A 27,260-nucleotide genomic window follows, 5' to 3' on the forward strand; every position below is an offset into this window, starting at 1 on the left:
GATGGCATTCACCATCTTTGTGAAAAGTTGAACATTACTAATCAAGTCCAATCATATCTTTAGAAAGGGAAAATAGTGATAGTATTTACTGAACTGGAATTACTATCAAAATTCAAAAACCCTATCATATTCATTTAACCACAAACCAGTCTTAGTTAAATCAGACTGTCACAACAAAAATATCCTGTCAGTCATTCATGATCTGAATTCTGGTGTATGAGATCAATTAAATTGTGATACACATGAAAAGTCATGAGACATTTCTGTTTTGTAATAAATAAGGCAATGACCAACAATTACTCATTAGTAGCTTTTTTGAGATAAGCTATCAAGTCTGCCCATTTCTGCTTTCTTCCCAATGCCAGCAAAGATCACTTTTGTGTTTTTGTTGTTGTTGTTGTTGTTTAAAATATGACCGGTAAGGGGATCTTAACCATTGACTTGGTGTTGTCAGCACCATGCTCAGCCAGTGAGCCATGAGCCGGCCCAAAGATCACTTTTGTTCCAGGGATGTACTTCTTGGGATTCTCTAAATACTCCGTCAGCGTCTCCTCTCCCCAGGTGATGCCTTTGTTCTTGGCATCTGTGTAAGATAATCCAGCTGCCTGACCTGTCTTCCACCCAAACAGACCACGGAGACTGGGCCCAGGCTTGTGCTTGCCTCCCTTTTCCATGGTATGGCACTGGGCATACTTCTGAATAAAAATCTTTTTGCCTTTCTCAACATACCCATTTTTAATTCTCTTTTGTCATTCACGCTACAAAGTTTCCTTCTGGAAAGCCGGACATCCCATTCTCTAACTCTGATCTTTATTATTTACTTTCCTCTGCTTACTTTGGGTTTCATTTGCTCTTTTTTTTTTTTTCTAGTTCCTTAAGGTAGAAACTGAAGTTATTGATTTGAGACCTTTCAAGTACTGATTTAGTGGCACCCACAAATTTTGATATGTTGAGTTTTCATTTTCATTCCATTCAAAATACATTCCGATTTCCCTTTTGTGTTTTTCTTTGACCCATGGGTTATTTAAAAGTGTGTTATCTAGTTTCCAAATATTTGGGGATTTTTCCAAGAAGGTTTCTATTATTGACTTCTAATTTAATTCTATTGTGATGAGGGAACATATTTTTTATGACTTGAATCTTTTTAAATTTATTGAAATTTGTTTTATGACCAAGAATATAGCCTATTTTGGTAAATGTTCCTTGTGCATTTGAAAAGAATGTGCATTCTTCTGTTTGGGGATGGAGTGTTCTACAAAGGTCAATTAAGTTAAGCTGATTGATAGTGTTGTTCAAGTCTTCTATACATTTTCCTGTTTTTGCCTACTTGTGTATAATTATTAAGAGAGAGTATTGAAATCTCCAACTATAATTGTGATAGAACTGTATTTGCAGTTCTATCCATTTTTGCTTCATGTATTTTGAAGCTCTGTTATTAGGTACATAAACTTTAGGATTTTGATGACTTGAGTCCTTTACCATGAAATGATGTTCTTTATACATGGTAATATTTTTTGCTCCAAAACCTACTTTGTCTGATATTAATATAGCCATTCCATTTTTCTTTTGATTAGTGTTAGCATGGTATATCCTTTTCCATCCTTTTACTTTTTAACATATCTATATCTCTGTATTTAAAGTGTGTTTCTTATAAGCACCATATAATTTGGTCTTGCTTTTTTATCCAATCTGACAATCTCTTCCTTTTAATTAGAGCTTTTAAACCATTTACTTTTGTTTTTTTACCTCAAAGAAATATGTGGGTTTTTTGTTTTGTTTTATTTTGTTTAGTTGGTAAAATACACATAACATAAAATTTACCATCTTAACCATTAAGTATACAGTTTAGTAGTGTTGAGTATATTCACGTTGTTGTGCAACCAATCTCTAGAACTTTTTCATCTTGCAAAAGTGAAACTCTATACCCATTAAACAACAACTCCCCACATACCCCTTCCCTGGCCCCTGGCAACCACCACTCTACTTTGTTTCTGTGAGTTTGGCTGCTCTAACTAAATACTTCATATAAGTGGAATCATACAGTATAGACCGTTTACGTTTAACGTGATTATTGAAAGGTTAAGTTTAAGTCTGTCATCTTGCTCTTTGTTCTATATGTTTCATTTCTTTTTTTGTTCCTTTTCTCTTTTTCTGCCTTCTTTTGGATTAATGGATTTTTTTTACGATTCTATTTTATCTCCTTTTTTGGCTTAGTAGCTCTAATTCTTTGTTTTGTTATTTTAGTGGTTGCTTCAGGGTTTATGGTTTATATATCTAATCTCAGTCTGCCTTCACCACTGCACATATAGTATAGGAAACTTACTGTAGTATACTTCCATTTCTTCTCCCCCGACTTCTGTTTTTATTGTCATACGTTTTACTTATAGAAATGTTATAAACCATGCAATACATCATAATTTTTCTTGTTTAAGCAGTCAGTTATTTTTGAGAGACATATAAACAGTTAAAAAAAAATCTTATGTGTTCACTCATGTATTTACCTTCATTCCTTTGGGTAGATTCATGTTTCCATCTGTTATCATTTTCCTTCTGCCTGAAGGACTTTCTTAGCATTTCTTATAGTGCAGTTTTGCTGGTCATGAATTCTTTCAACTTTTATGAGTCTGAAAAGATCTCTATTATACCTTCACTTTTGAAGATATTTTTGCTAGGTATAGGATTTAGATCGACAGTTGTTGGGGTTTTTTAGCACTTAAAATATCTTGCACTGTCTTACTTGTACTGTTTCCAATGAGAAATCTGCTGCTGTCTTTATATTTGTTTGTCTGTAGATAAGGTGTCTTTTTTCTCTGACTGCTTCTAAGATTTTCTCCTTTATCACATATTTTGAGCAATTTTATTATATGTGGGTTGGTGTAGTTATCTTTAGGTTTCGTGGGGGGGGGCTCATTGAGCTTCTTGGATCTGTGGGTTTATAGTTTTTATCAAATTTAGAAAAATTTTGGCCATTATTTCTTCCAGTAATTTTTCTGTACTTCTCTCATTTTCAGGAATTCCAATTACACATATATTAGGCTACCTGAAGTTGTCCCATAGCTTCACTGATACTCTTTATTTTTTAAACTTCCTTTTTCCTCTATGTGTTTAATTTTAAAGTCTCTATTGTTATATCATTCCATTCATTAAAATTTTCTTCTGCGATGTCTAATCTGTTGTTAGTCTTAGAGACTTACTTGTAGTTTTCATCTCTAAAAGTTCAATTTGCATCTTTTTTATAGTGTATATGCTTTTTAAAAATTTATTTTTAATTGACATGTATTGATTGTACATATTTATGGGGTACAGAGTTATATGTGAATGCATGTATACAATGTGTGATGATAGAATCAGGGTAATTAGCATACTCATCATTGCAAAAATGGATCATTTCTTTGTAATGAGAACATTTGAGTTTCTCTCACCCAGCCATCTGAGGACATGCAATAAATTATTGTTAATTATAGATACTTAGCACTACTGTACACTACTAGAACTTATTTTTCCTACCTAATTTTGTATCCATTAACCAACTGCTCCCTGTCCCCCCTCTGCTGTCCCTTTTCCCAGCCTCTAGTAACCACAGTTCTACTCTCTACTTCTAAAAGCTAAACTTCCTCTTTTTTTTTTTTTTAACTCCCACATGAGTGAGAACATTGTGCAGGTTGTTGAACATATGGAATTCAGTTATGATAACTGTTTTAACATCCTTGTTTGCTAATTCTAACATCTTTATCACTTCTGGGTCAATTTTGATTGATCGAGTTTTCTCCTCATTATGGGTCATATTTTGCTTGCCTAGTAATCTTTGTTTATTTTTATTTATTTATTTACTTATTTTTTTAAAGTGCCTGGAATGGGACTGATGGGCAGCCAGGCACAGGATTTTATTTTTATTTTATTTTATTTATTTTTTTTTTGTGACCGGCGCTCAGCCAGGGAGTGCACCGGTCATCCTTATATAGGATCCGAACCCGCGGCAGCGGGAGCGTCGCCGCGCTGCTAGCGCAGCACGCTACCGAGTGCGGCACGGGCTCAGCCCGTAATCTTTGTTTAGATGCTTGATATTGTGAATTTTACCTTGCTGGGTACAGGATATCTTGGTATTTCTATAAATATTCTTGAGCTTTGCTGTGGGATTCAATTAGATTACTTGGAAACAGTTTGATCCTTTTGATTTTACTTTTAAGAGTTATTAGGTGGGACCAGAGCAGTGTTTATTGTAGGGCTAATTATTCCCCACTACCAAGGCAAAATCCTTTTGAGTGTTTCATCCAATGACTGTGAATTATAAAGTTTTCTTCAAGTCTGGCTGGTGGGAACAGAAACTGTTCCCAGTGTGAACACCTAGTACTGTTCTCTAATCCTCTTAGATGGTTCTTTGCCAAGCCTTGGGTAGTTTCCTCACACTAATGGATCAATCATGCCAAGTACTTGAGGGGGACCTCCACACATCTCCAGGCTTCCATGCTGCTATTTCTTCTCCAGTACTCAGTCCTGCAAATTCTAGCCACCTTTGTCTCCTTGGACTCAGCTCTGTCTCCTCAACTCAGAGTATTTGCTGAGCTCTACCTAGTTTTCTCTGCCTGGGATGCAGTCTGGAAACCCTCATAAGGCATTAAGCTGGGGCAATTGTAGGGTTTACCTTGTTTGTTTTTCCATCTCTCAGTAACTGTCTTTCATTGCCTGAAACAGTCTTGAAACCCATTGTTTATTTCTTCCTTCCTCCCTCCCTTTCTTCTTTCCTTCCTTTCTCTTTCTTAATTTTTTTCTTTCTTTTCCTAATTCCTTTATTTTTTAAATTTCAGGCAGGAGGGTAAATCCAGCTCCTATTGCTCCATCTTGGCTGGAAGCACAAGTCCTTCTTTCTCTTCAAATTCTTTCTTATTCTGTGTAGCAACTAGAATGGTGCTGGGCACATGGTTAGTTCATTCCTTGAATGTTTCTTGAATTAATTTATCTTTGTAAGTAGTGATATCTGAGCAAAAGTTTGTTTAGAAATTCAATTGTAAATAATTGTGTGAATTTTTTTAAAGTTCAATACCAAATTGTTTTAATTTTTACTCAAATGAAGACCAAATTTATTTGTGAAATTGTATGGAGCCAGATTTAAAATTTTTGATGACACACTATATAGAAATGTTTTTGAAATGCTTGCTTTGTGTGGACATGCCTTTAGCTATTTATATTAAATTGTTTTCTAACTGATAGAAGATGACTAATATGGGATCAACACATCTACAGCAGAAACCATGTTTATTGTCACTACTGGAGCCTCCCTGAATGCCTGGCACATAGTAAACACTTAGTTCGTATTTCAAGAATGATTGAATGAATAGAACACTTTGTAGGTGGAATAATTTTTACTTCTAGGGCTGGCTTGTGGTTCACTTAGGAGAGCGTGGTGCTGACAACACCAAGTCAAGGGTTAAGATCCCCTTACCGGTTATCTTTAAAGAAAAAAAAGAATAATTTTTACTTCTTTAAATAATATAATTTTATTTCAGTGGCATCTCCATCTGATATACCTATCTTTCCATTTTATAAATTGAGGCTTTATTTAAAACAGATTCATGCCTCTTCTGGCCACTTCACAATGTGCTTTCTTGGTCCTCACTTTGTAACACTGTTTTGTCAGATGAAATTAACACAAATCAATATTTCTTTCTAACAAGAGAAGCCAATATTTTGATTTGGAAACCTTAATTGAAGAGATTTGGCTTATACTCTTGGAAGCATTAGGCTCACATAATACTTTGGCTTCTAACTTAATTCTTGTGGAATCTTGGGGCTCTAGCCCCTCCCATCAAGTTCCCCACCCTCTCTTATGCTTTTCTGTGGCCCAGGCAAATTTTGCACATCCTTCAAGCCTAACTTAAGCCTTCTTTCCTCCATGAAGCCTTCTCCTGCCACAGTGATTTCACTCTTCTGCCTGAGCCTTAGAACTTAATTGTTGTTTCCACTCACTTGGTACCTAATCGACCGTACCGCCTTGTCATCCCCTTTGTGTTCATGTGGGAGGGTCTGTCTCACCCAGCTTGTAACTGCCTTCAGAAGGGAGGTCCACATGTGCCTAACCCAGTCTTAATAATAATAGCAATAACCAGCATTTATTGAGTACTTATGTGCCAGGCCCTATTCTAAGAGCTTTTTATGAATGACTTCAATTAATCCTGTCCCCCATTCTAAGGGGGTAGTGCTATTAATATACCACTTTCCTGATAAGGAAACAGAGGCCCAGGGGAGTTAGGTCACTTGCCCAGTGTAGCAAGCAGAGCCACAGTTCAAACTCAAGCATTCTGCTCCAGAGCTGGAGTTTTCAACCACCACTTTCTTTTGTGGCAGTAAGGAGGGAGTGGGGCCAGCAGTTGCTCAATGAATATTTGTCGAATGAATGAAAACATGGAGACTTGGCCTGTTTAGGAGGGAAATCTCCAGCAGAGGCCCTGTTCTGTTACTCTCATGACTTTGCTGTTTCCCATATCATTGCTGTTGTTTCAGGACTGAGATCCTGTGTGGTCCAGGAGGTAAAAGAGAGGATAGGAAGTGAGATGCCTACACCCCTCTCCTGCTTTTCTCTCTTGCAGGTTGGGCTGAGAGCAAGTTGGGGCAATTCTTCCTGCCACCCCCTTAGTCTCAGAGCCAGCCCACAAACTGGAGCAGGGAGAAACAGAAAGGGGGTGGGGGTAGCGACATCCTCAGGATCACTGGTTTCTGGGGCCCCTGCCTCCCAAGGCTCAGTCAACCGGATGTTCCCTTAGCTTGCTGGAATTTGGCCGGATTTACAGAGATAAGATCAATCTGACCCTTAATTCCCTTCATGTAATTTATGGGCTTGCCTCCTGTGTGCCGCAACACGTCTCGCTATCCGAAATCTGGTAATTATGTAAACACGGCATCCTGCCTTTGTGGATTATAATTGGACTTGAACAGCAAGAAGCAGGGACTTACACAGTTGGGACTGCACTGAAACCCTCCTTCTGAAAACACTCATCTGTGTCTTTGAAATCTTCCCTGTGGCTCATGGATAGCTTTAACCAAACCAAAAAAAACCTTTTTTTTTGCCTCCTCCTCCAGCAGGCCTGGGCACATTTATCCCCAGACACCACCAGGTTTTGAGGGTCCTCTCAGAGGATTGGGTGAAGATATCCCAACCATCTTGTCTGGACCCAAACTGAGAGGACCCAAGTCCTGGGGTGGAGGCCTCCATGATCTCCTCATTGTCTGTTGGAACATGAATTTCATACCCCCACTAAGAATAAACAGGATTAGGAATTTTATGCTGTTTGGAAAAGAGGAGAGGTGGCTGGCAAAAGAGAAAGGTCTTTGCATTTTATTCATGCTGCGAGTTCCCCAGGAGCCTTCGCTGTACATACACACATGAGAGCCAGGAGGATTAGGGGAAAGAAAATGAGCTGATTGAACCAGATGGCTCAGGAAGCACTCCCAGGAGGCCACTGGGGTGGATGAATCTGCATCTTTAAATAACATTAATTTCTGAAAGGCCCAAATTGTTTCCTAAATTACTGCACTGAACTCTTAGCTTTCATCTCTTTTTATGGCACCTCTCCTGGTAGAAGGCAGGAGCTGCCGCTTTCTGATGAACTAGCTTTGGAGAAATTCCTCATCCTTGGTGCAGCCCATGAGGAATCAGTTTCCTAAAGAAAAAAGAAATCTGTAACAATCAAGGTGCTTTGAAAAATGGATTTCAGCAGAAACAACCACCCCTGGGTGATCTGAACAAACCACCAAGTTCTAATGCCAGCTGTGACACTCATTTCCTCAATAGCTGGGGGCAAACTCCTTAACCTCAGTTTCCCCGTCTGTCAAATGGGGTTAATAATGCTTACCTGCTGCAGGAGTGCTGTGAACTTTTAATTGGGTAATAGTTGTGGAGCCCTTTGATGTAGTAATTTTTATTAACTTGCAAGGGATTCCCTGAGGCCAGAAAAAGCAGTTAAACTCAAGAAAGAAGAAAGGCATTGAAAGGAAAGCAGAGTTTAGCTAAGCATTTCACCTCCAGCTCTGATTTCAGAAGTGCACAGTACAACTGCTACAGTGTGAGTGGAAGACCATGTCTAGGTCTGGGGGCTGTTTGAATGGCATATGGGGAAGAGAACCTGAATGTTGTCTCAGAAGGAGCTTGTCTTTCAGGTTGTAGAGGACAAAGGTAAAGAAATAGCCTTGCTTGATCAAACCATGATCATTCTTTGGCCCCACAAAGGTTTTTTTTCTAAGAGCAAGTCTCCAGTAAGAGAATTATTTTGGTGTTAATCCAAGGTCTTTGGAATTGAGTTTAGAAACCCCCAGCCTCTGGCCTCCTGCTTCCCAACAATTAAATAAAGAGAGAAGTTGAGGTCTGGCCTCTAGCCAGGGTTCCTAACCAGAGAAAGATCAGGGGAACATCACCAGCCAAAGGTCAGAAAACTGGGGCTTTTCCCAGCTCCATCGTTCATAGCTAGGTGGATGGGTCTAGACCACTAGGCCAGCTCTGTGACTCAGTTTCCCACTCCATAAAAAGGATTTTAATTAGACATCCTTGTCTTAAAGCCCAAATAAGATTTGGAATGTGAAAGTGCACTAAAATTATAAGGCAATCTCAAAGTGTTAGCTGTGATAATTCAGAACCCCTACTTTTTCTTTAGTAACTTGAAAATCTAAATTATCTGAATAATTGTACTCCAAATCAACTCATTAATCATAAGAAACCCCATCCTCCTCTTTCTTCCTTCTCTCTAACTTTTGATTTTCCCCTGCATATTGAGTGCCCACTAATTTTTCATGATTATTGGGCTCCAGCTACATGGACACAGCCCAGTTGGGGGGACCAATTTGTCCCAGTTTGCCTGACACTGTCTCGGTTCTAGCACTGAAAGTCTCGTGTGCCTAATAATCTCGTGTCCCTCGTAATCTCAGGCAAACTGGATGCTTGGACACCCTACTATGTTCTCAGGCTGGTTGGAAAGTGCTGGTTACCAGTTCCTGATAAGCAGCTATTGACCCACCAATGGCATTTCATGGAAAAAGAGGCACCACGGTATGGCAGAGGAGAGTGAATCTTATGACTGGACTCTCATTACTGATTCTACCACTATCTGTTGACCTCAGATCATACCTGTGGCCTCAGTTTCCTCACCTGTAAAGGGAGGGGGTGTGGTGCATTGGCTTTCACTTTTTCCTCCAGGAGAAGTGGCTGCAAAGATGTGCCCAGCAACTTGCCCAGCCCCAGAGGGGTTGCTGTGTGGGTTGTGACAAGAGGCAAACCACACAACATGGGGACACGCTGGGGACCAACGTCAATCTCTGCTTATGAGATTCAGCTTCTTGGTGACCACTGAGTCTTTAATGCCCTTTCTTTATAAGAAGCAAGCACACAGCTGGGAGTGTGTCAGTGCTGTACATATCTCTTTAGGTCACTTCCCTTCCTAAAATGGGCACGTAACACCCCCGAGATTTGAAACTTGACTTTTCCAAGGGTGTGTTCAGCTCAAGTTTGGTGAAATGAGCACTGAGTCCAAAAATAAAACAATTTAAAAGACTCACTGTGTCCCTTATCATAATTTACTAGGCTGCACACTTTTAGTTGATTTTCTATACCTGTTTTATTTTGCAATGTAAAGATAAAGACAAATACTTGCTGTTAAAGGAAGTCAAATGATATTAATTATACATATATTTTGTCTTTGGTGTTCATATTCACCAGCCAAACTATGGCTTGGATGTTTCCTTTATTTGACCCATGTAGACAGAAGAGATGATTAGGGTTGGGATTGTTTTGGTGGAGAGGGCTTACTTTTGGGGGGATTCTTTTAAAGTGCCCTTGACAGGCACTTACGTTAATAAAAGCAGTCTTCTCGTGACAGATCAGAACCTGGCTTTTATAGCATTTAAAAAAAAAAAAAAATTATATTGGGAAGAAATGTGAAACAATGATCGAATCAAAGCCGCCTCCCCCTGCTCTGCCCCTCTGAAAACAGCCCTGTTTCAATTTCACCACTGAGCTCAGCCCGCCTGCTCCAGACGTCCAGACCTCGCACTCTATAAATCGTCTCTGCCCTTGCCCTGGAGTTGCTGACTATATGTATTTTGGGGCTCGGCATTAATTCCCTCATCCCTGGCTGGTGACATTAAGATTTGTAACTGATAGAATGTGTTTTTAATGTACTTCCTGCAGGTTACTATTAAAGAAATCTAATTCTTCTGAACTTGCAAAAGGTTCTGCTTCCATTAAAAAAATAAATAAATAAAGGTATTATGGGAAGAATTTGTCTGGGGCTCCAGAATCCTCCGCTTAGCTCTGCCACTCTCTTCCTCCTCCTGCCCAGTCTGTTCTCTCTCTGTACCTTAGTTTTCCTAGGTATGAAATGAAGATAAATATTTGTCTACGAGATGAGGGTGTTGTAAGGATTAATTGGTTGGTGCTTTGGGAAGACTTTGAAGATGAAAGACGCTCTCTGCAGATGCTAAGTAAACCCATAACATGTCTGGTTTTAATGAGCCAGGTGAAGCCAGTGGGGATGGCTGGAGATTAACTGTGCCTAGTCCAGAGCCTGCCTGCATGGGCCAGACTGAAAACTGGGTGGAGGTCCCCACTGGTTCCCTGGGCTTGATCCCATCAGTGTTTCCCCTGGCTCCTGGCAAGGCCTAGCACATTGGTTTTCTAGAAATATATGCAAAAGGAACGGAATTGGAATTTAACTCAGATGCTCACATCACAGAGAGCAGAGCCCCAGACTCCCCAAATCATGCTTATCTCTTCTCATTCTATCACATGGCTTGGGCAAGTTACTTAGCCCCTCTGAATCTCAGCTCCTCATTTGCAAGTCAGGATAGTCAGAATCCCATTCCCTAGGTGTGTGGTGAAGATTTATGACAAAAAGGGCTAACGGCAATTAAGCACTTGCTGTATGTCAGACACAGGTTCTAAACACTACACTCATGAACTCACTAAACTCTCATACCAATCCCATGAGGGAGGGACCATTGTTATCATCCCCATTCTATAAGTGACAAAATTGAGGCCCAGAGAGATTACTTGGTAGCTTACCTAAGGCCCCAGTTCTTAAGCACTAGCTAGGCCATTGCCCAGGAAGTGAAATGCCTGTTAAACTTAGCAGAGCGCTGGATGCATGTATGTGCACAATGAACAAGTTGCTTGAGGGGTTCTCAAACTTTGCCTGATTTGACCAGGCAGTGAAGAGATGTCCCACGGGAGTGCAACACAGGACAGGCCCTGGGAATGTAGGAGCCAGGAGGAAAGGGACCAGAGGAGACACAGACGGGGCCCAGAGCTATGGGAGGAGGCCAGGCCTGTGTCCACTGAGCCCATGTGCCAATTTCGGTGAGGTGTAAGTCTGGGCTGGGTCAGGGTTACCACATTTGGGACTCATGATAATTTGTCAAAGGTTTTCATGCCAAATCCTGGTACCTCAAAGATAGTCTGAGCTATGAGGTTTGAATGCTGAAATATGGGAGCTCCTGGGATCATGCAATGGTTTAAGTGGAAGGTACCCTGGAAGGTGCAGGCTGTGTTGTTGCTATTCCAGGCAATCAACAAACCAAGGGATCAAAATAAATCAAAACACACTAAGATTCTGGACCAAGCAGTTCTTTGAGTCCATGTGAGGAGCCAGAAGGGATATTGAGGTCCATGAAGGAATGATTTTACACCCTAGCACTTTGACATCACAGCCCATGCTCTGACATAGGAAAGGAACCAGCTGAAACGTGGGCTGGGGAAGCCTCTGGTCAGAACAGAAATATCTTCTGCAACTACTGCTGGTGATGGAAAGGGAAATGGAATTTTGTTTAAATATTATGTTGTTTTGAAAAGTCTGACTAATGTGAAAGTCCCTATTTACAAAAGAGTTGACTCTACATTGAAATTGGTTAGTGTTTCCACACCCATATGTTGACTAAGACCTTGAAAAACAAACTTCCTGGTAGATCCTGATTCAAATCACCTGGGAGCAAATGCTTCAAGGTACAATCTGTGAGCTGTGAGCAGAGGGGACTAGCCAAGAAAAATCCTGTGTCTGTTTTTATGAAAAGGCAAACAGATCCCAAAAGGAGGCTGGAGTCCATGCTGGCTGTGGGAGTCCTAGCTGGCTTTGGGCACAGGCCCTCCAGGAAAGAACACAGATTCAAAGGAGGCCCTAGCACAGCTTCTCTGGAACCCCAGTTAGTCCCTGTTCAGAGCCCTATTCAGACACAGAGAATAGGGAGAGAGGGGAAGGGTGACATGGATCCTTCTTTTAGTGACCACCCACTAAATGCTGTGTCATTCAGCATGTGCATAGTAATATAACAATGTCTGTTTTCCCAATGTAGAAATAGCTCGGGGAAGTTAAGCATAGTGACCTATGTCCCAGTTTGCCCCAAAGAGTTTCGGTTTATGCTTTTGTCCCAGCATGATTAATAGCTTTTCTCTCCATTCTCATAAGTGCCCCCATTTGGATGATAAATTATATAGACATCCTAGGTTAAGTAAATTGCCCAACTTTACCCAGCTAGTGATTGGCAGAATTATTCAAACCCAGATTTTCCTCTGTTCACAAAGCAGACTCCAGGGGAGTTTCTCCTCATTCACAATAACAAAGACAGCTCAGGGGGGTGATCCGCAAAGCCCAGGCAGTCCTTCGGGAGCTGTATGCCTGCCGCCCCCCCCCACCCCCCATCACCTCTTTCACATAGGGACTCTCTCAGCCTGATTGTCTCTCCATGCTGAAAGGAGCACACCAGTGGTGTCAGTGCTCAGCAGACAAAACACACATTCACCAACGACCACGTTGGTGCGTTTATTTTGTCGCTGAGCACGTTTCTAGCAGCTCCTGCATGATAAAAATGCAAGAACTGGCTTCCCCATTTGGGCCACCAGCCCAGCTCCCAAGCCCTATCCTCCAAGCCAGGACCACTTCAGCACACTCCACTAAGATGACCCCCTGTCCTCAGAGGGCTGCCCTAGAGCCCAACCTCAGCTGTCCTCCCACTGCCTGTTTCTCCAACGCTTGCCTCTGAAACACAGGGTTTGTCTGTCATCCCAAGTTCCTCTGCAACATCTATTTATGTTTTAGAACCACAGAACTGATCCAATCCAAGCTCATTTTTACCAGTGCAGAAACTCCAGAGGACACCAAATAACTTTCCTGAGAGCACATAAGTGGAAGTTGAAGGCAAAGACCAAATCTCCTGACTCCAAGCCCAGTGTCTCTGAGCCCAGTGTTTTTCAAGCTTAGTTCCCAGCTTGGCCTAAGGCCACTTGGTAGGGCAATACCTCCAATAATACCTGGAGAAGTCCTTTACATGATGATACTTGAGTGCCAGAAACTGAGACTTGTCTGCTCGGCCCCGCCCCTCAGCCCTTCTGGTAAAATCTCAGGCTTAGCAGCTGGGGCATTCACTCAGCCACCCACTGAACTCACCTGCCTGCCTTTCTGCCAGGTGGTTATCCACAAACAGCCCCAAGGTCAAAGAAATCACTATTCCTCAGGTGGCCCACAGTCTTCACATGACTGGCTGTGAGAAACTTTTTCCCTTCATTGAGTGGAAAATGGTTTCCTTTAGCCCTTTGGTCTTAGTTCTTCCCAATGACCCAGTGCAGGGAAAGTCTATCCCCCTTCTCCCCAACACCCTTAAAATAGTTGAAGACTCAACAGCTGCTGCTCTTTCAAGTGTTCCTCAAATGTCATGGGGTTTTCTTTTTTGGTTTTTTTTTTTGGTGGCTGGTGGGTATGGGGATTCAAACCTGTGACCTTGGTGTTATAAGGCTGAATAGACTATTTTTAAAAATTATTTTTATGTATTTATTGGGAGTGGCTGGCTGGTACAGGGATTTGAACCCTTGGCCTTGGTGCTACAACACTGCTGTCTGACCAACTGAGCTAACAGGCCAGGACTGATGTTTTGGAATATGCATTTGGAATGCAGACTAGGTGAACAGACCTGAGGTCAAAGCCCACCTCCACCTTTTATCTGCTGTGTGGCCTCGGGCAAGTCACTTAACTTCTCTGAACTTCAGTTTGCTCTTTAGAAATATGGGGAGATCGCGATTACTATTTACGTTATTGAGTATTGCAAGGATCTGGTGAAATAATCCATATAACTGGCTAGATCCAGTGTCCGGCACGGTAAGCACTTGTAAAGGAGAACAATTAATATTCTCATTTTTCTTCAAGTTCATACTATATTTCTGTAAATGCAGCACCAAAGTTTTAGTTTCTCTGGAAGCCTGACTGACTTTTATCATCAACTAAAACACACATCTCTTTTTCACACACACAGCTGCTAACACTTTTCACCCCTAACCTGTCCTCTCACCATTTTGTTTTATTAAAAAAAATTTTTTTTCCTCTCAACATTTTGTTTTGCTTTGTTCTCTCCATATGAGAGAGCTTGCAGCTCCCAGATTATATTTCATCCTATTAGAAGCTGCCTATCTTTCTGGCCCATCAAGACTGTCTTCTTGGATCTGAGGTGTGGAGACCAGAGGAAGTTGATAACCACGTGAAAACCACAGAGGCTGAACCATGTGAGGCTCCAGACTGCCTCTTTTTTCTTTCCCCCATTGCGAGGCTCCAGCCTGCCTCTTTTTTCTTTCCCCCATTGCAGGTCCATAAAAGCCTGCCCAATGAGGTGACCCCATTGAGCCAGACTGGCCCTGTCATCGTTCTGTTAGCAATTGTCTGCAGAGGAGCCCTTGTGCTGCTTTTGAAGTTCAGCAGAGTGAAGTGTAATCTAAGTGAGCTGGAACACTTTTTGATAAGGCAGCTTCCATGCCCAGGGGCCTCCTTCAGCAAAGCCATCAGCATGGGAAGCCGAGGTGGGTTGAGCTTTCCTGTCGGAGTCCTCCAGCCCTTCCACTGGCCTTTGATCATGGGGCATTAGGATTTTGGTGCTCAGAGGGATAGCTCAGTCTAACCCCTTGTTACAGATGAGGCCCAAAGAGAGGAAGTGACTTGCCTGAGGCCACACAGCTAGTAGAGGGGCAGAACCAGTGCTGGGACCCTTGTTCACACTGGCCAGGCCCTCCTCAGCTATATAAAATGATGGGTGGTCAGTGAGGAAAAATGAGAAGCAGAAAGGACAATGCAAATATGGAAGAGTCAGGTTCCTTCCCTGGAGATGCCTGGCGGGCCCTGGTGTCCCCACATGGGCCAGACTGGCTGAGGAAGGGGGAATCACAGCACAGGTTTGATGATTACTCGTAACCTTTTCAAAGCACGTTTTCATTGTTCGTCCCAGCTGGGCCTCACAACACTACGAGGACGTCAAGGCTGGTGTCTTGCTGGTGAGGAGTCCACCAGAACAATGAAGTGACCTGCCCCAGGTCTCACAGCGTGGGTGGGGTACTTCTGTGGGAGTGTTTTACCCTGGAAAGTGGCTTTAAGATCACTTCGATAATAAATGGGGTAGCAACAGAATTAATCTCCGGAGGTTGTTGTGAGGATTAACAAGTGCTTAGAATAGTGCCTCGGTAGGGCTGGCTGCCATGGTCACCATCATCACCTTTTTGTCAGCCCTTTGTTCTCATCCACCCTCAGGGCTTATTCATCCTACAAGGCCCCCCACCCCCTCACCTGGGGAGAAAGGAAGATACCCAAGCAAAGGGTGGGCTTGCAGCTGGGCTTCTTGCTCAGACTTGTAAACCCACTAATCAGGGGGCCCTAGGAGCACCCCCTGGAAACTCCAGACCTATGGGTGGCCCCACACAGTGGAGGAGGTGCTGAAGTGTCCAGCTTGTCTTCTGGCTCTCCAGATGCCCCTCCAAGCTTCTGGAGCACCTGAGAAAGGGAAACCACCTGCCCTACACATCCCCTTGCTGGTTGTCTGGGGAGGCTTCTCAGGCAAGGAGGGCTGGAGAAGGGCTTCCCCCAACCCTGGATGCCAGCAGGTAACCCAGAGCAAGACATAGGATGAATTCCTCACCACTGGTGAGTGGGAGCAGGAAGGCAGAGGGGACCTTGTTTTTCTCTTCAGCCTGGCATCTCTGTGTGCTGCTCTCTGGCAGCAGATGGTTCTTGCTAATGATGTCTTGCTCAGACTGGTGTTAGAATGAGTTGGCATTCCTGGGGATCGACAGGGTGGAAAGAGCCCAGAGCCTGCTGGAGGCCTCAGGGGACCAATTCTGTAGATGATCCACAAAAGCAGAGTGTTTCACAGTTCATCTTTTTGTGTGTTCTATATTTCATCTCTTCTTAGCTTCATTTTAGCATCTTAGCTTTTTGAGGACAAAACCCAAGGACATTTTGTCTCCGTGAAATTCTTCACAGCAACTTTCAACTGATTTTTCACTGTGGACAATAAAGGGATGAATCAATTCTGGGCTGTTTCTCTCACTTTGCGTATCCCAGCGTTTCTCCCTCCCTCCCTCCTTGAGTGAGTACTGTGTTTCAGACATCATGCTGATCAGTGAAGAGGCAAAGACAGACAGAGTCCTGCCCTCAAGTATCTCCCTCATGGTAAACATGACACCTCACACAGTGTAGCAGGTTCCATCAGAGGGTGGTGCAGGTGTAGGGGGAACAAGACCTAACTGAGAAGGTTATACTTGGGGAAGGCTTCCTGGAAGAGGGTATGTCTGAGCAGAGTCCTGCAGTAGCACTCTGAGCCAGCAGATTATAGGGGGTAAGGATTTGGAAGGATGTTAAAATCAACCCAGCCCAAAGGGACTGCCTGAGCAAAGGTGTAGAGGCAGGAAAGAACAGACAAGCCCAGCGACCACTAGGAGATGACCAAGGCTGAACATGGGGTGTGTCGGGAGTAGAGACAGTGTTGTGGTGGAGACAGGAGCAGGGCTTTGTGTGACAGGTTATCATGAAGGCAGTGTCAGCCTTATTGGAGGCTCATGTTTGTACATACAGTCTCTCAATCAAAGGAGCAACATGGTGCAGGGGGTGTCTTTCAAGCCTAGGGCTGAATCCTGGCTCTGTCACTTGCTGGCTGTGTGATGTGGACAAGTCACTCAACCTTTCTGAGCTTAGGCCTTTTGTTCTGGAAACACAGGGGTAACAGTCCTTCTCCTATGTAGTTACTCGGAGAACCCACAAAAGCCCCTAGCACAGTACCTAAAACTTGGGAGTGGCCCCCTAGAGGCCAGTTTAGTCATTCATTTCTTTCCTTAATCTTTCATGTTCTCCCTACTTTGTGTATCAGACTCTACAGTCAGGAAAGGAGGTGAAAAACTCATTATGTTCATTAGGACATAGGTTTGGCTGCTGTGACAAAAGCCAAAATAACATTGGCTCCAACAAGATAGAAGGTTATTTCTCTCTCATGTAGCAGTTTAATCATAAATAACAGGGTAGATATGACAACTTCACATCGCTGGACATCCAGGCTCCTTCTCTGAAGTTGCTCTGCCACCATGACACACATTTTCCATCTCAGGGCCTGAGACAGCTGCCCCAGCTTCTGCTGCTGTGTTCACGTTCTACCCAGTGGAAGAGGGAGACAGGAAGTAGAGGGCTCTTTAAGGGCATGACTGGGTGGTTGCACACATCAACCCCTCTGAGTGTTTAGGTCATGTGCCATTGGCAACTTCCATATGTGGCCACTCCTAGCTGCAAGGGAGGCTGGGAAATGTAGTCTCTATCTCAGTGACTCTCAGTTGGGGAGATTTTGCACCCATCCCCAGGGGACACTTGGCAATGTCTGGAGACATTTTTGGTCACAACTGGGACGGTGGTTGGTGGTAGGCTGAGGCCAGGAGTGCTGCTAAACGTCTTCCAATGCACAAGACAGCCACCCACAATAAAGAATTATCCAGCTGAAAATGTTAATAGTGCTGAGGTAGAGAAACCCTGCTCTAACTGGACAGCCAGAACTTGGGTGTTCTATTACAAAAAGCAGGAGAGAGATGATATAGGGAGACAACCAGCAATTTCTTCCATAGTTACACACAGAGAGGGTTACATGATTGAAGAGGATTAAAATGATATCTTTTCCCATGAGTATCTCTCTCCAGCAGGGATCAAAGCTTTAAGGCAGCGGGGCTTCGTGGACTATCAAGAATTAGCCCACAAGACAAGGAGGATTGTGGCTGGGCAGTCCCAAAATCTCACCCCCTGGGTGGCCCACCAGAGCTACCTGGGAGGCCAGAACCCACAAACCTCCCAGGGAGATGGGGTCCCACAGATGGGGTTCACAGCCTGGCCCTGCAGCCTTTCACCTTCCGGAATGTTTTCCTTGAGATAACTTGGGACCTTTTGAAACCCATTTCTGATTGGTACTGTTTTCCAGAGGTGAAATCTGGACTGGGGAAAAAGGAGGGTGAGAGATAAGGGCCTTAATTTCCAGGAAAAATACCATAGTAAAATTTGGGGGGTATTCACCCGGCAATATTAAATTACCTGTCTTAAACCCTGCATGAGAAACTGGCCAACAGAGAAGGGTAAGGGTTTGGACATATTTTAAAGAATTAACCAGTGGCACAATATTCAGCTGAATTTTCTGAATATCTATGGTTTATTGGTCATCTACCACATTCCAGAAACTGTCCTTAGCACTTTATAGATGTTACCTCCTTTAATCTCTCCATCAACCCCATGAAAAAGCTACCGTTATCCCCATTATATGAGAGGTCTTCAAAAAGTTCATGGAAAGATTCATATTATCTTTTAATTCCATTTTTCCGTGAACTTTTTGAAGTACCCTGTACAAAGGGTCAGAGAGATTAAGTAATTTTCCCAAGACCCCACAGCTAGTAAGACACAGCGAAACAATTTTTTGGCCTCAGGAATGTCTGGCCATAAATGTTCTTCCCACAACCACCTCTTTATCTGCCAGGATGGCCAAATGGGGATCTAACCTATTGTTAAACGTCTACACCTCCAAGGAAGGAGGCTCACCCCATCTCGGTCACTTGCTCTACTGATTGTCTCACCTGTACAAAAACCTTAGTCCATGGATAAATACTGCAAAGAATGGAGTCATCCATCCTCAAATTTCCAGCTGGGAAAACAGGAGCACAGAGTGGTCAAGTTGTTCAAAGCCACAGAGCAAGTCAGAAAGTAACTCAAAAGCCCTGCCTCACTCTGTTCTAGTGAATAAACAAACAGCTATGGTGCTATAGCTCCCGCTACCCTGCAGATTTTGCTGGGAAATAATCTGGGGAAGAGGTCCAGGAGGGAAGAGACTCCAGATTTCCATAGCTGTGGGACTCCTGGGGGCTACACAGAGGAAAGAAGCCAGAGAAGAAAGGTTGTTTTTGCCGGTGTGAAGGAAACAGCAGTGACTCAAAGACACACATGATCCAAATCCATTGAGCAGAAAGGGCCCGTTTTTAGATAGATGCTCTTTGGAGCCAAAACCACACCCAATACCACAAGCCATCATTGTCAACAGGAAGCCCATCCCAGCGATGCATCTTCTGATCCCTTATACTCACTGCCATGGATGACTGCTGGGGGCCAATGGGAACCAGAAACAAGGGCCTAGGCCACCAGACCAAAGGAGCCAAGCCCAGGGAATGACCTTCATGCCTCTAAGGAAGGCAGTTGTGTCCAGCAGCCAGGACCTCAGATTTTCCCAGGCCAGCTCTACCACGAAGGGGCCTGAAATAGTTCTGAGGTTCTGTGTCCACGAGGCAGGGAGGGCAGTGGCAGGGAGTATGGGCAGGAGAAATAAGCACAGTGGTGCTGTGTTGGGAAGGCCAGGAGCTCTGCCTCCACCAGACTGTTCCACCTGCCAGAGACAGAGCTGAGCAGAGATGCTGGCCCATGGCTCGGTTCAGCAGATAGAGAAAGCCATTGGTTAGGCTATGAAAAATGGTGCTGTAACCTGAAAGTAATCACAAGGAAAACAATCACACAATGAAAATGGAGGGACATTCTGCAAAATAACAGCCTGCACTCAAAAAAATCAGTGTAATAGCAGCATTGTGAACAATAGCCAAAAAGTAGATACAGCCCAAGGATCCATCAACAGATGAACGGATAAACAAAATGTGGTATATCCATATAGTGGAATAAAAAGGAATGAAGTTCTGATCCATGTTACAAAATGATTGAACCTTAAAAACATTATGATAAGTGAAAAAAACCAAACACAAATATCATATAGTGTATGATTCTGTTTATAAGAAATGTTCAGAATAGACGAATCTATAGAGACAGAAGGTAGATTAGTGGTGGTCACAGGCAGGCTGAGGGGGTTAGGGGAATGGGAAGTTACTGCTCATGTGTACAAGGTTTCTTTTGAGGATAATGAAAATTTTCTGGAATTAGATTGTGGTGATAGTTGTACAACTTTGTGAATAGGCTGAAAAAAACCACTGAATTGCACACTTTAAAAGAATGAATTTTATGGTGTGTGAATTATATCACAATAAAAAAAAATTTTAAACATTACAGCTAAATATGATGTGTGGTATTGAGTGACTCTATACCGAAAAAACAGCTATAAAGACATTATTGAGACAGGGACATTTGAAAATAAACAGTATATTAAATGAGAGTAATATATCAGTCTTTAATTTCCTGAGCTGATGACAGCGCTGAGGTTGTATAGGGCAATGTCCCTGTTCGTGGTAGATACATGCTGAAGTCTTGAATGAAATGTCATGACATCTGCCATGTATTCTTAAAATGATTCAGCATTTACAGATATAACAAGGTTAAATAACTTGCCCAAGTTTGCACAACTAAAAAGAAACAAAGTTAGGACATTAGATATTGTTTAAGTGCAGTGGTTAAGAACACAAGCTCTCAAGCCAGACTGCCTGGGCAAGTATGCAGCTCTGCCCCTTACCAGCTGTGCGACCTAGGGCAAGTTATTTAACGTTTGTATGCCCCATTCTTCTCATTTAAAAGATGGGAATGATGATGGTGGTGGCAATAATAGTATCCACATCCTAGAGTTATATGACTTTAAATGTGAAGCCCTTAGGACAGGGCCTGGTGCACTGAAAGTGGTCTGAACATGTTTGGAGGGAAAAAATCTGAAACCAGGTCTAGCAGAGACCAGTACTTTAAGCTACCTCCCTCCTAGAGAGATCATGGAATGGAGAACACTTTCAAAAGGGCTGAGTTGCCAGGGGGAGGAATGATGGGTGAACAGGCCAGAGAAAGGGAAGGTAAGCCACAGGGACAGGACCTCAGAAATCAAGTCCAGGAGACATGGAGGAGTGGGGGTGAGATTGGTTAGAGACCAGGTAGAGAGATGTCACACAGATTGGGACTTACAGTGGGGATGCCCTACACCAAAGGAAAGGAGACAGACTTAGGACACCAGTGTTCCAGCTGAGGAAACTGAGGCCCAGAGAGGGAAATAACAAGATCTAGTAGTGGCAAAGCTGGAAAAGTATTGGCAGGACTCCTGGTCCCGTGCTCTAGCCCTGATAGAGATCCTCAGAATGTGGCTTTGATTGGTATAGAAATGAAAACACCTGGATACTTAAATGATGGGTATTATTAAAATCTTCCTTGAAGAATTACCATCACATTCAATACTTTAATTCTCCCCAACACCATCTCCTGATCATACATTGGAAGCTGTTACTGAAGGGAGACATATTATCTAACATTTATTGTTTCTTACAAGGTGCTGAGCACCATGCTAGGAAATTTACAAAGCCCCTTCAAGTGGGTTCTATTCCTATTCCTATTTTGCAGATGAGGAAAATGAGGCTTAACAAAATTAAGGAGTTTGACCAAGGTTGCAGCTAGTAAGTAGCAGAGACAAGATTTAAACTCACGTCCTTCTGACTGCAGAGGTGGTACCATTTATGCTATCCCCAGTGTTTTCTGGAGTGAGTGCTTGTGCCTTAGTAGCTGTGCAGAAAGTAACATTAGAATGTTTATTTATCTTTTTCTAATCTCACTTTTTGTAAAACTCTATTTTTGTGTGTAGGTCTTACAATGTATCCAAAACATTAGCCAAGTAGTTCATGTGCATTGCAGACCGTACAGGATGGCCGCACAACAGCTATTCCCACCCCCATTTTCCCTTGTTGCCTAGTACTTTCCCAGACTCCTTTGTGGCCAGTGAGGCCAAGTGACCCAGTATCAGCCAGTGAGGCATCAGGGCACATTCACCAAGGATATCTGGAAAAGACATTTTGCTTTTCGGAAAGGGACAGGCACCATGGCATGGCTGGCTGGCACTGTCCCTTTTCCCCATCTTCTTGCTGAAAAGGCAGACACAATATTAGCATGTGACTTTGAAGAGATAGACTTGAGGACAAAAGCCAACACACTAAAGATGGAGGAACTTCAGAAAGCCAGAGAGAACCCAGTCCTTAATTATATTAGTGATCTGACGAACCAAGCTCAGACCACCCTTTCCCCAACTTCTTTTTAAGTAACCAGTCAAAGTTCTCAGAAATTTAGCCATTATTGCCTGGGCTTTCAGTTACTTGCAGTCCCACACATCCAGACTGATAGGAATGACTCTATCATTCCTAAGTCAGTCAATATGCATCTATTACAGCTGTGTGCTCAAAAGTTTTTTAATAGTATGGATTTATGTGATAAAGATCTCAAAAATATGGAGCCTACCATTTTCTGCTGTGCTTTGGGGTGTAAAGGGGCATATGAGCAGGCCCAAAATGATGAACTCTGTCACACCATCTGGAAGGCTGGGGGAGTGAGAGGAAGTGGAAGTGTGTATTTGTACACCGAAGAATCCAATCTATGCAAACTGCCGACTGCTTGGAATTCTCATGTGTTCTCCCCTATAAGTTTTGCTTGGCTATAGGAATTAACAGAAGAAAGCATGTCATATGTCAGTTCTCATTGTCTAGAACTCTTAGCAGGTTCAAGGGATCTAGAAAGATAACTTCCTGAGATAGCTCTCATGACCCAGGCCCGGCAGATGCAAGCTATGAGAAATGAGAACTATGAGGAGAGGGCCATCTTTATTTCAAATGAGTTAAGTAGGAAGTGGGGCAGGAGATACTGTCTGTCACCAGAAAAGAGGTTCCTGATCCTGGAGAGATTAAACTGGGATGCAAACAACTGAAAACCATATAGCAGAGGCTTAAACAAGATAGAAATTTCTTTCTCATGTAAAAGAAGTCCAAAGATAGGGAATCTGGGCTGGTATGGTGGCTCTCTAGTCCTCTGAGACTCAGGCCCCTTCTCCATTTCTTCTCTACTATCCTAGTGGCTATTATCCTCAAAGTTGCCTCATTGTCCAATATAGCTGCTGAGCAACAGCTATTACATCTGAATTCCAGGCAATGAGGAAAGGTAAAAAGGACTATCTTCTCCACTCTTTTAAGGAATTTCCCTGAAGTTTCTGCTTACATATCACTGACTGCAAATAAGGCTGAGAATTTTTCTCTTGCCTAGGTACAATGCTGTCTTGAATAAAATTAAGGTTCAGGTGGCTCCGTCGCGCAATGGATAGCGCATTGGACTTCTAATAAAATTAAGGTTCTGTTGCTAAGGAAAAAATGGATTTTGAGTGGCATCTAGCAGCCTCTGCCCACCCCAATCTCCAAAAGCAAGAGGGTATCTTGGGTCAGAGGAAAAAAGATGGGACCAGAAAGCAAAAGACACATTCTAACCTTTATGATTCCATGGCCTTGGGTAAGTCCCTGAAGTTCCCTGAACCTCAGCCCCAAACAGAGGGCTGTGAGAGGTCAAATGACAGGATCCTTTAGTAAACCATAGCTCCCGCTTCCCATGGAAGGGATTATTGTTGCTGCTACTGCTGTCATTAATACTAAGAATGGCTGGCTGTTTGCTGCAAGGAGAAAGGCAAAGGAGCCTGGTGGGAGAAGGAGGACAACATTTACTGGGACAAATAGAAGGAGGAAGGAGAGGCTGCTGCTGCTCTCGCTGTGCATAGGAACCACCCTGTGGGCAGGGGTCTGTTCCCCCAGTGCCACATGCCCTGGTCATGTAAAAACTTGGTGTCTGGCAAAGGCGCATGCAGCCTGCTTCAGTTCTCCAGGCCTGAGACAGGCAGGCAAACAAACACGACACTGTGGGGGAGGCCCAAACACCCAGGAGAGAGGGGAAGGCCTCCAGGAGCAGAAACAAGTTCTCAGACCCCACAGGGCCAAAATAACCTGCCAGTTCAGTCATTTAGCCAACATATTGGTCAAGCCAGCAGGGGAGAAACCAAAACCCCAGCCAGATCTATTATTTAGCAGTTTGTCACTAAGCAAAAATAAAAATTATCTCCTCTCCCCAACCCCAACCGCGGGTTTGTTTGGTGTCAGGAGTCACCTTGGGTTAGTCTGGGCCAAGTCAAATGTTTTGGACCCACTCTCTCCACGGCATCCAATAGAGTTTCTGGGAAGGTGGACTCCCCATGTCAGAGGAAGGGGCAACTTCTCCTCTAGGCCCCCAGGCCCTATGTCCTTGGCAGCTGTGCCCCAAGAGGCTGCAAACATCTCTTCTCTGACAGGGAACTTAGAGGGTTCAGTGGGAGCTGTGGGGTGTACTTGAAGGACTTGTATGACACAGTCCACTGACAAGTATTTGTTGAATGCCTACTACGTGCCTGCAAGCCCAGGGCGATGGTGAGTTTCTATTCCAGGGGCTGTGAGCTTAGGGATCAAGGCCTCTCTTGGTGCTAGGTATACCCCATTCCCATGTGTCCCCAGTGTGAGCTATAGAAAGCCTGCTGTTTAGAGTTCAAAAACTAATTGGTTACAGCTCACGGAGGCCTAGGGGAGAGGGCAGTATGAATTGCACGCAGTGTAGAGAATTCTAAGTCTTGTTTCACAGTCCCTTTGGCTTGGCACAGGTTAAATGTGTATAAATCAGGCTTCTGTAGCTTTACTTTCTAGTTCGCTATTCCCCTCACTGAAGACTCAAACCAGAACTTTAAAAAAAATGTTTTGTTGAAGTAAACATACAGAAAAGAACACACATAAGTACAAAACAGCTTGGAGAATTTTCCCAAAGTGAACACAGCAAGGGAACAGCATCTAGATGAGGAAAGAACATTGCCAGCCGGAGAAGCCCCCTAGTGCTCCTTTCCAATAATTACTTCCCAAGGGTAACCCTATCCTGACCTCTAGCATCATAGATTAGTTTTGCTTGTTTTTGAACTTTGCATAAATGGAATCATACAGGATGTCCTCTTTTGTGTCTGGCTTCTTCTACTCAACATCATGTGTGAGGCTCACCCAGATTGTTGTGTGTGGTTGTCATTTATTTTCATGACTGCACAGTATTCCAGATGACACTTTGTCCATTTAGCTGTGGATGGATATTTGGGCTGTTTCCAGTTGAGAGCAGAACTTTATTTTTACAATCAGTTTCCATAGCCTTCTTTTCTGAAAATTTTGTTATTGTAGTAAAATATACATAATATAAAATTTGCCAATTTAGCCATTTTTAAACGTGCGATTCAGTGGCATAATTACATTCACATTGTTGTGCAACCATTACCACTATTTCCCAAACTTTTTCATCAGCCCGAACAGAAACTCTGTATCCATTAAGCAATAACTCCCTATTTCTTGATAACCTCTAATCTCTTCCAATCTCTGGGAATTTGCCTATTCTAGGTACCTCGTATAAGTGGAATCATACAATATATGTCCTTTTGTGACTGGCTTCTTTCACTCAACATAATGTTTTCAAGGTTCATTCATGTTGTAGCATGGATCAGAACTTCATTCCTTTTTATGACTGAAAAATATTCCATTGCATGGATATACCACATTTTGTTTATCCATCCATCCATTGATGGACATTTAGTTTGTTCTCACCTTTTGGCTGTTGGGAGTAGTGCTGCAGTTAACAATGGTGTACAAGTATCTGTTTGAACCACAGCCTTTTACTAAGGACTTGCTAGGTGTCACAAGCTGAGATAGGTAGTCACCCATCCATCAGTAGACGGTCATGTGAATGAAGTAGAGTTATGATCCTCAGGCTACAGATGAGGAAACTAAGGCTCAGAGAAGTCAAGAACTTTGCCAAGGTCAGGGGATTGATCTAAGAGGAGGCTGAGGACACAGCTCAAATCCAGATCTTTTGACCCCAGATCAGTGTTCTTTCTATTACCCTATGTCTCTCTTGCAGCTCTGGTCACAGAGGAAGTTAGAAGATTTTGATTTATGACCTAGTTCTTGCTTTAGTTCCAGGTAGAAAAATCTTTCCCTTAGAGCGACTAAATCCGGACTTGGGTTTTCTGTAAGCATTTTCCTCTCCTGGCAAATAGCCCAGGACAAGGGAGCAAGAGAGGCTTCTCAGCCCCCTTGACTCAGCTCTTAAACTTTGTGTTCTAGTTTTAGTGGGTTTTTTTTCAAGCTACAAGTTTTGTCACACCTCTGCCCCCAAGGCTCAGGCTACATTTCTACATTTCTCTCTTGGTACAAAAAACAGAATATCTAAGACCAAATTTGATTTTTATCGAGGGACACAGAGAGAAGCACTGGACCCACAGTATCCTCTTTCTCTGCCTTTTTCACAGTAACTTATGGTGATGGACACCTACTGTGTGTTGGGTTGCATGCTTGTGTCTTTACTCTGGGAAGTAGTCACATGTCTGATACGGTCCCTGCCCTCAGGGCATCGCTGTCTTGCTGGGGAGGCAGGACATAGACAGATAGAAGGGAAATGATCAAACCCATCAGGCAGGATTCTAACAGTACAGGAAGGCCATGCAGGGTTCTGGAGGGAGCATGTGGCTCTGGAGCCCGGAGCTCAAAGGGACGCCCCCGTGCAAGTCCCTTGAATGCCCTTGTCAATCACCATGCAAATGTTTCTTGGGTGCCCGCAATGTGCCAGGCACCGTGCTAGGCCCCAAGGAGGGAACCACAGACACAAGTCCTAGGGCCTGCCCGAGCCATTCTGGGGCTCTAAAGAGAGGCAAACCTGTGCACAGATCCTGTAGGATGTTTGGCACTGAGCTCCCAGACCCCGCAAGAGGCAGTAGCAGCGTCTGCGCCGAGAAGGGCATTTGTGCCTCTCGCTGAGCTTCAGGAGAATCGGGGTCGACGCGGCGGGCTGGGGATCCTAGGCGTGGCCATGGGTCGCCCAGCCCGGGTCTCCACCCCCACCCCCAGCCTCGCAGTCCCCGCTGTCCCCGCTGTCCCCGCGCGGCGCCTGCCTCGCTGGCCAACAATGCGCCTTTCAGGAGCCTCCGCCCCCGCTGGGTAACACCCGCGCGGTCGGACTCCGGGGCGGCCGGCGTCTGCCTTCCTAGAGGTGAGGGATTCCGCACCGTGCAGTTGCAGCGCGCCCGCAGGCGCCGTCCCAGCCGGGACTGCCCGTGACTCACCGCCCGGAGCGCGCAGCCTCGGCTCGCCGGCCCCAGGGGACCCGGGAGCCCGCGGCCTCCTCCCCAGCTCGGATACGCAT

At 43.8% G+C, this 27,260-nt stretch overlaps 1 protein-coding gene across 1 annotated transcript; it reads right to left on the reverse strand.

The window, feature by feature from the left end:
* Positions 1-296: 296 nt before the first annotated feature.
* LOC134379011 (cytochrome c, somatic-like) lies at positions 297-27,260 on the reverse strand. Its single transcript, XM_063098280.1, has 3 exons — positions 27,181-27,260; positions 488-741; positions 297-364 (listed from the first exon to the last, which is right to left on the reverse strand). Exons 1-3 carry the CDS (start codon positions 27,258-27,260, stop codon positions 297-299), a joined length of 402 nt encoding a protein of 133 aa, XP_062954350.1.

This window comes from Cynocephalus volans, chromosome 5 (genome assembly GCF_027409185.1).
Source record: "Cynocephalus volans isolate mCynVol1 chromosome 5, mCynVol1.pri, whole genome shotgun sequence".
Taxonomy (NCBI): domain Eukaryota; kingdom Metazoa; phylum Chordata; class Mammalia; order Dermoptera; family Cynocephalidae; genus Cynocephalus; species Cynocephalus volans.

Excerpts from the sequence above, each read along its gene's own strand:
- LOC134379011 (XM_063098280.1), bottom strand. The coding sequence starts at position 27,260 with ATGCGTATCCGAGCTGGGGAGGAGGCCGCGGGCTCCCGGGTCCCCTGG. Across the intron at positions 742-27,180 it reads GAGGCTGCGCGCTCCGGGCG|AATTAAAAATGGGTATGTTG; the intron begins GTGAGTCACGGG and ends ATGACAAAAGAG. Across the intron at positions 365-487 it reads TGGAACAAAAGTGATCTTTG|TGGCATTGGGAAGAAAGCAG; the intron begins GGCCGGCTCATG and ends AGTGATCTTTGC.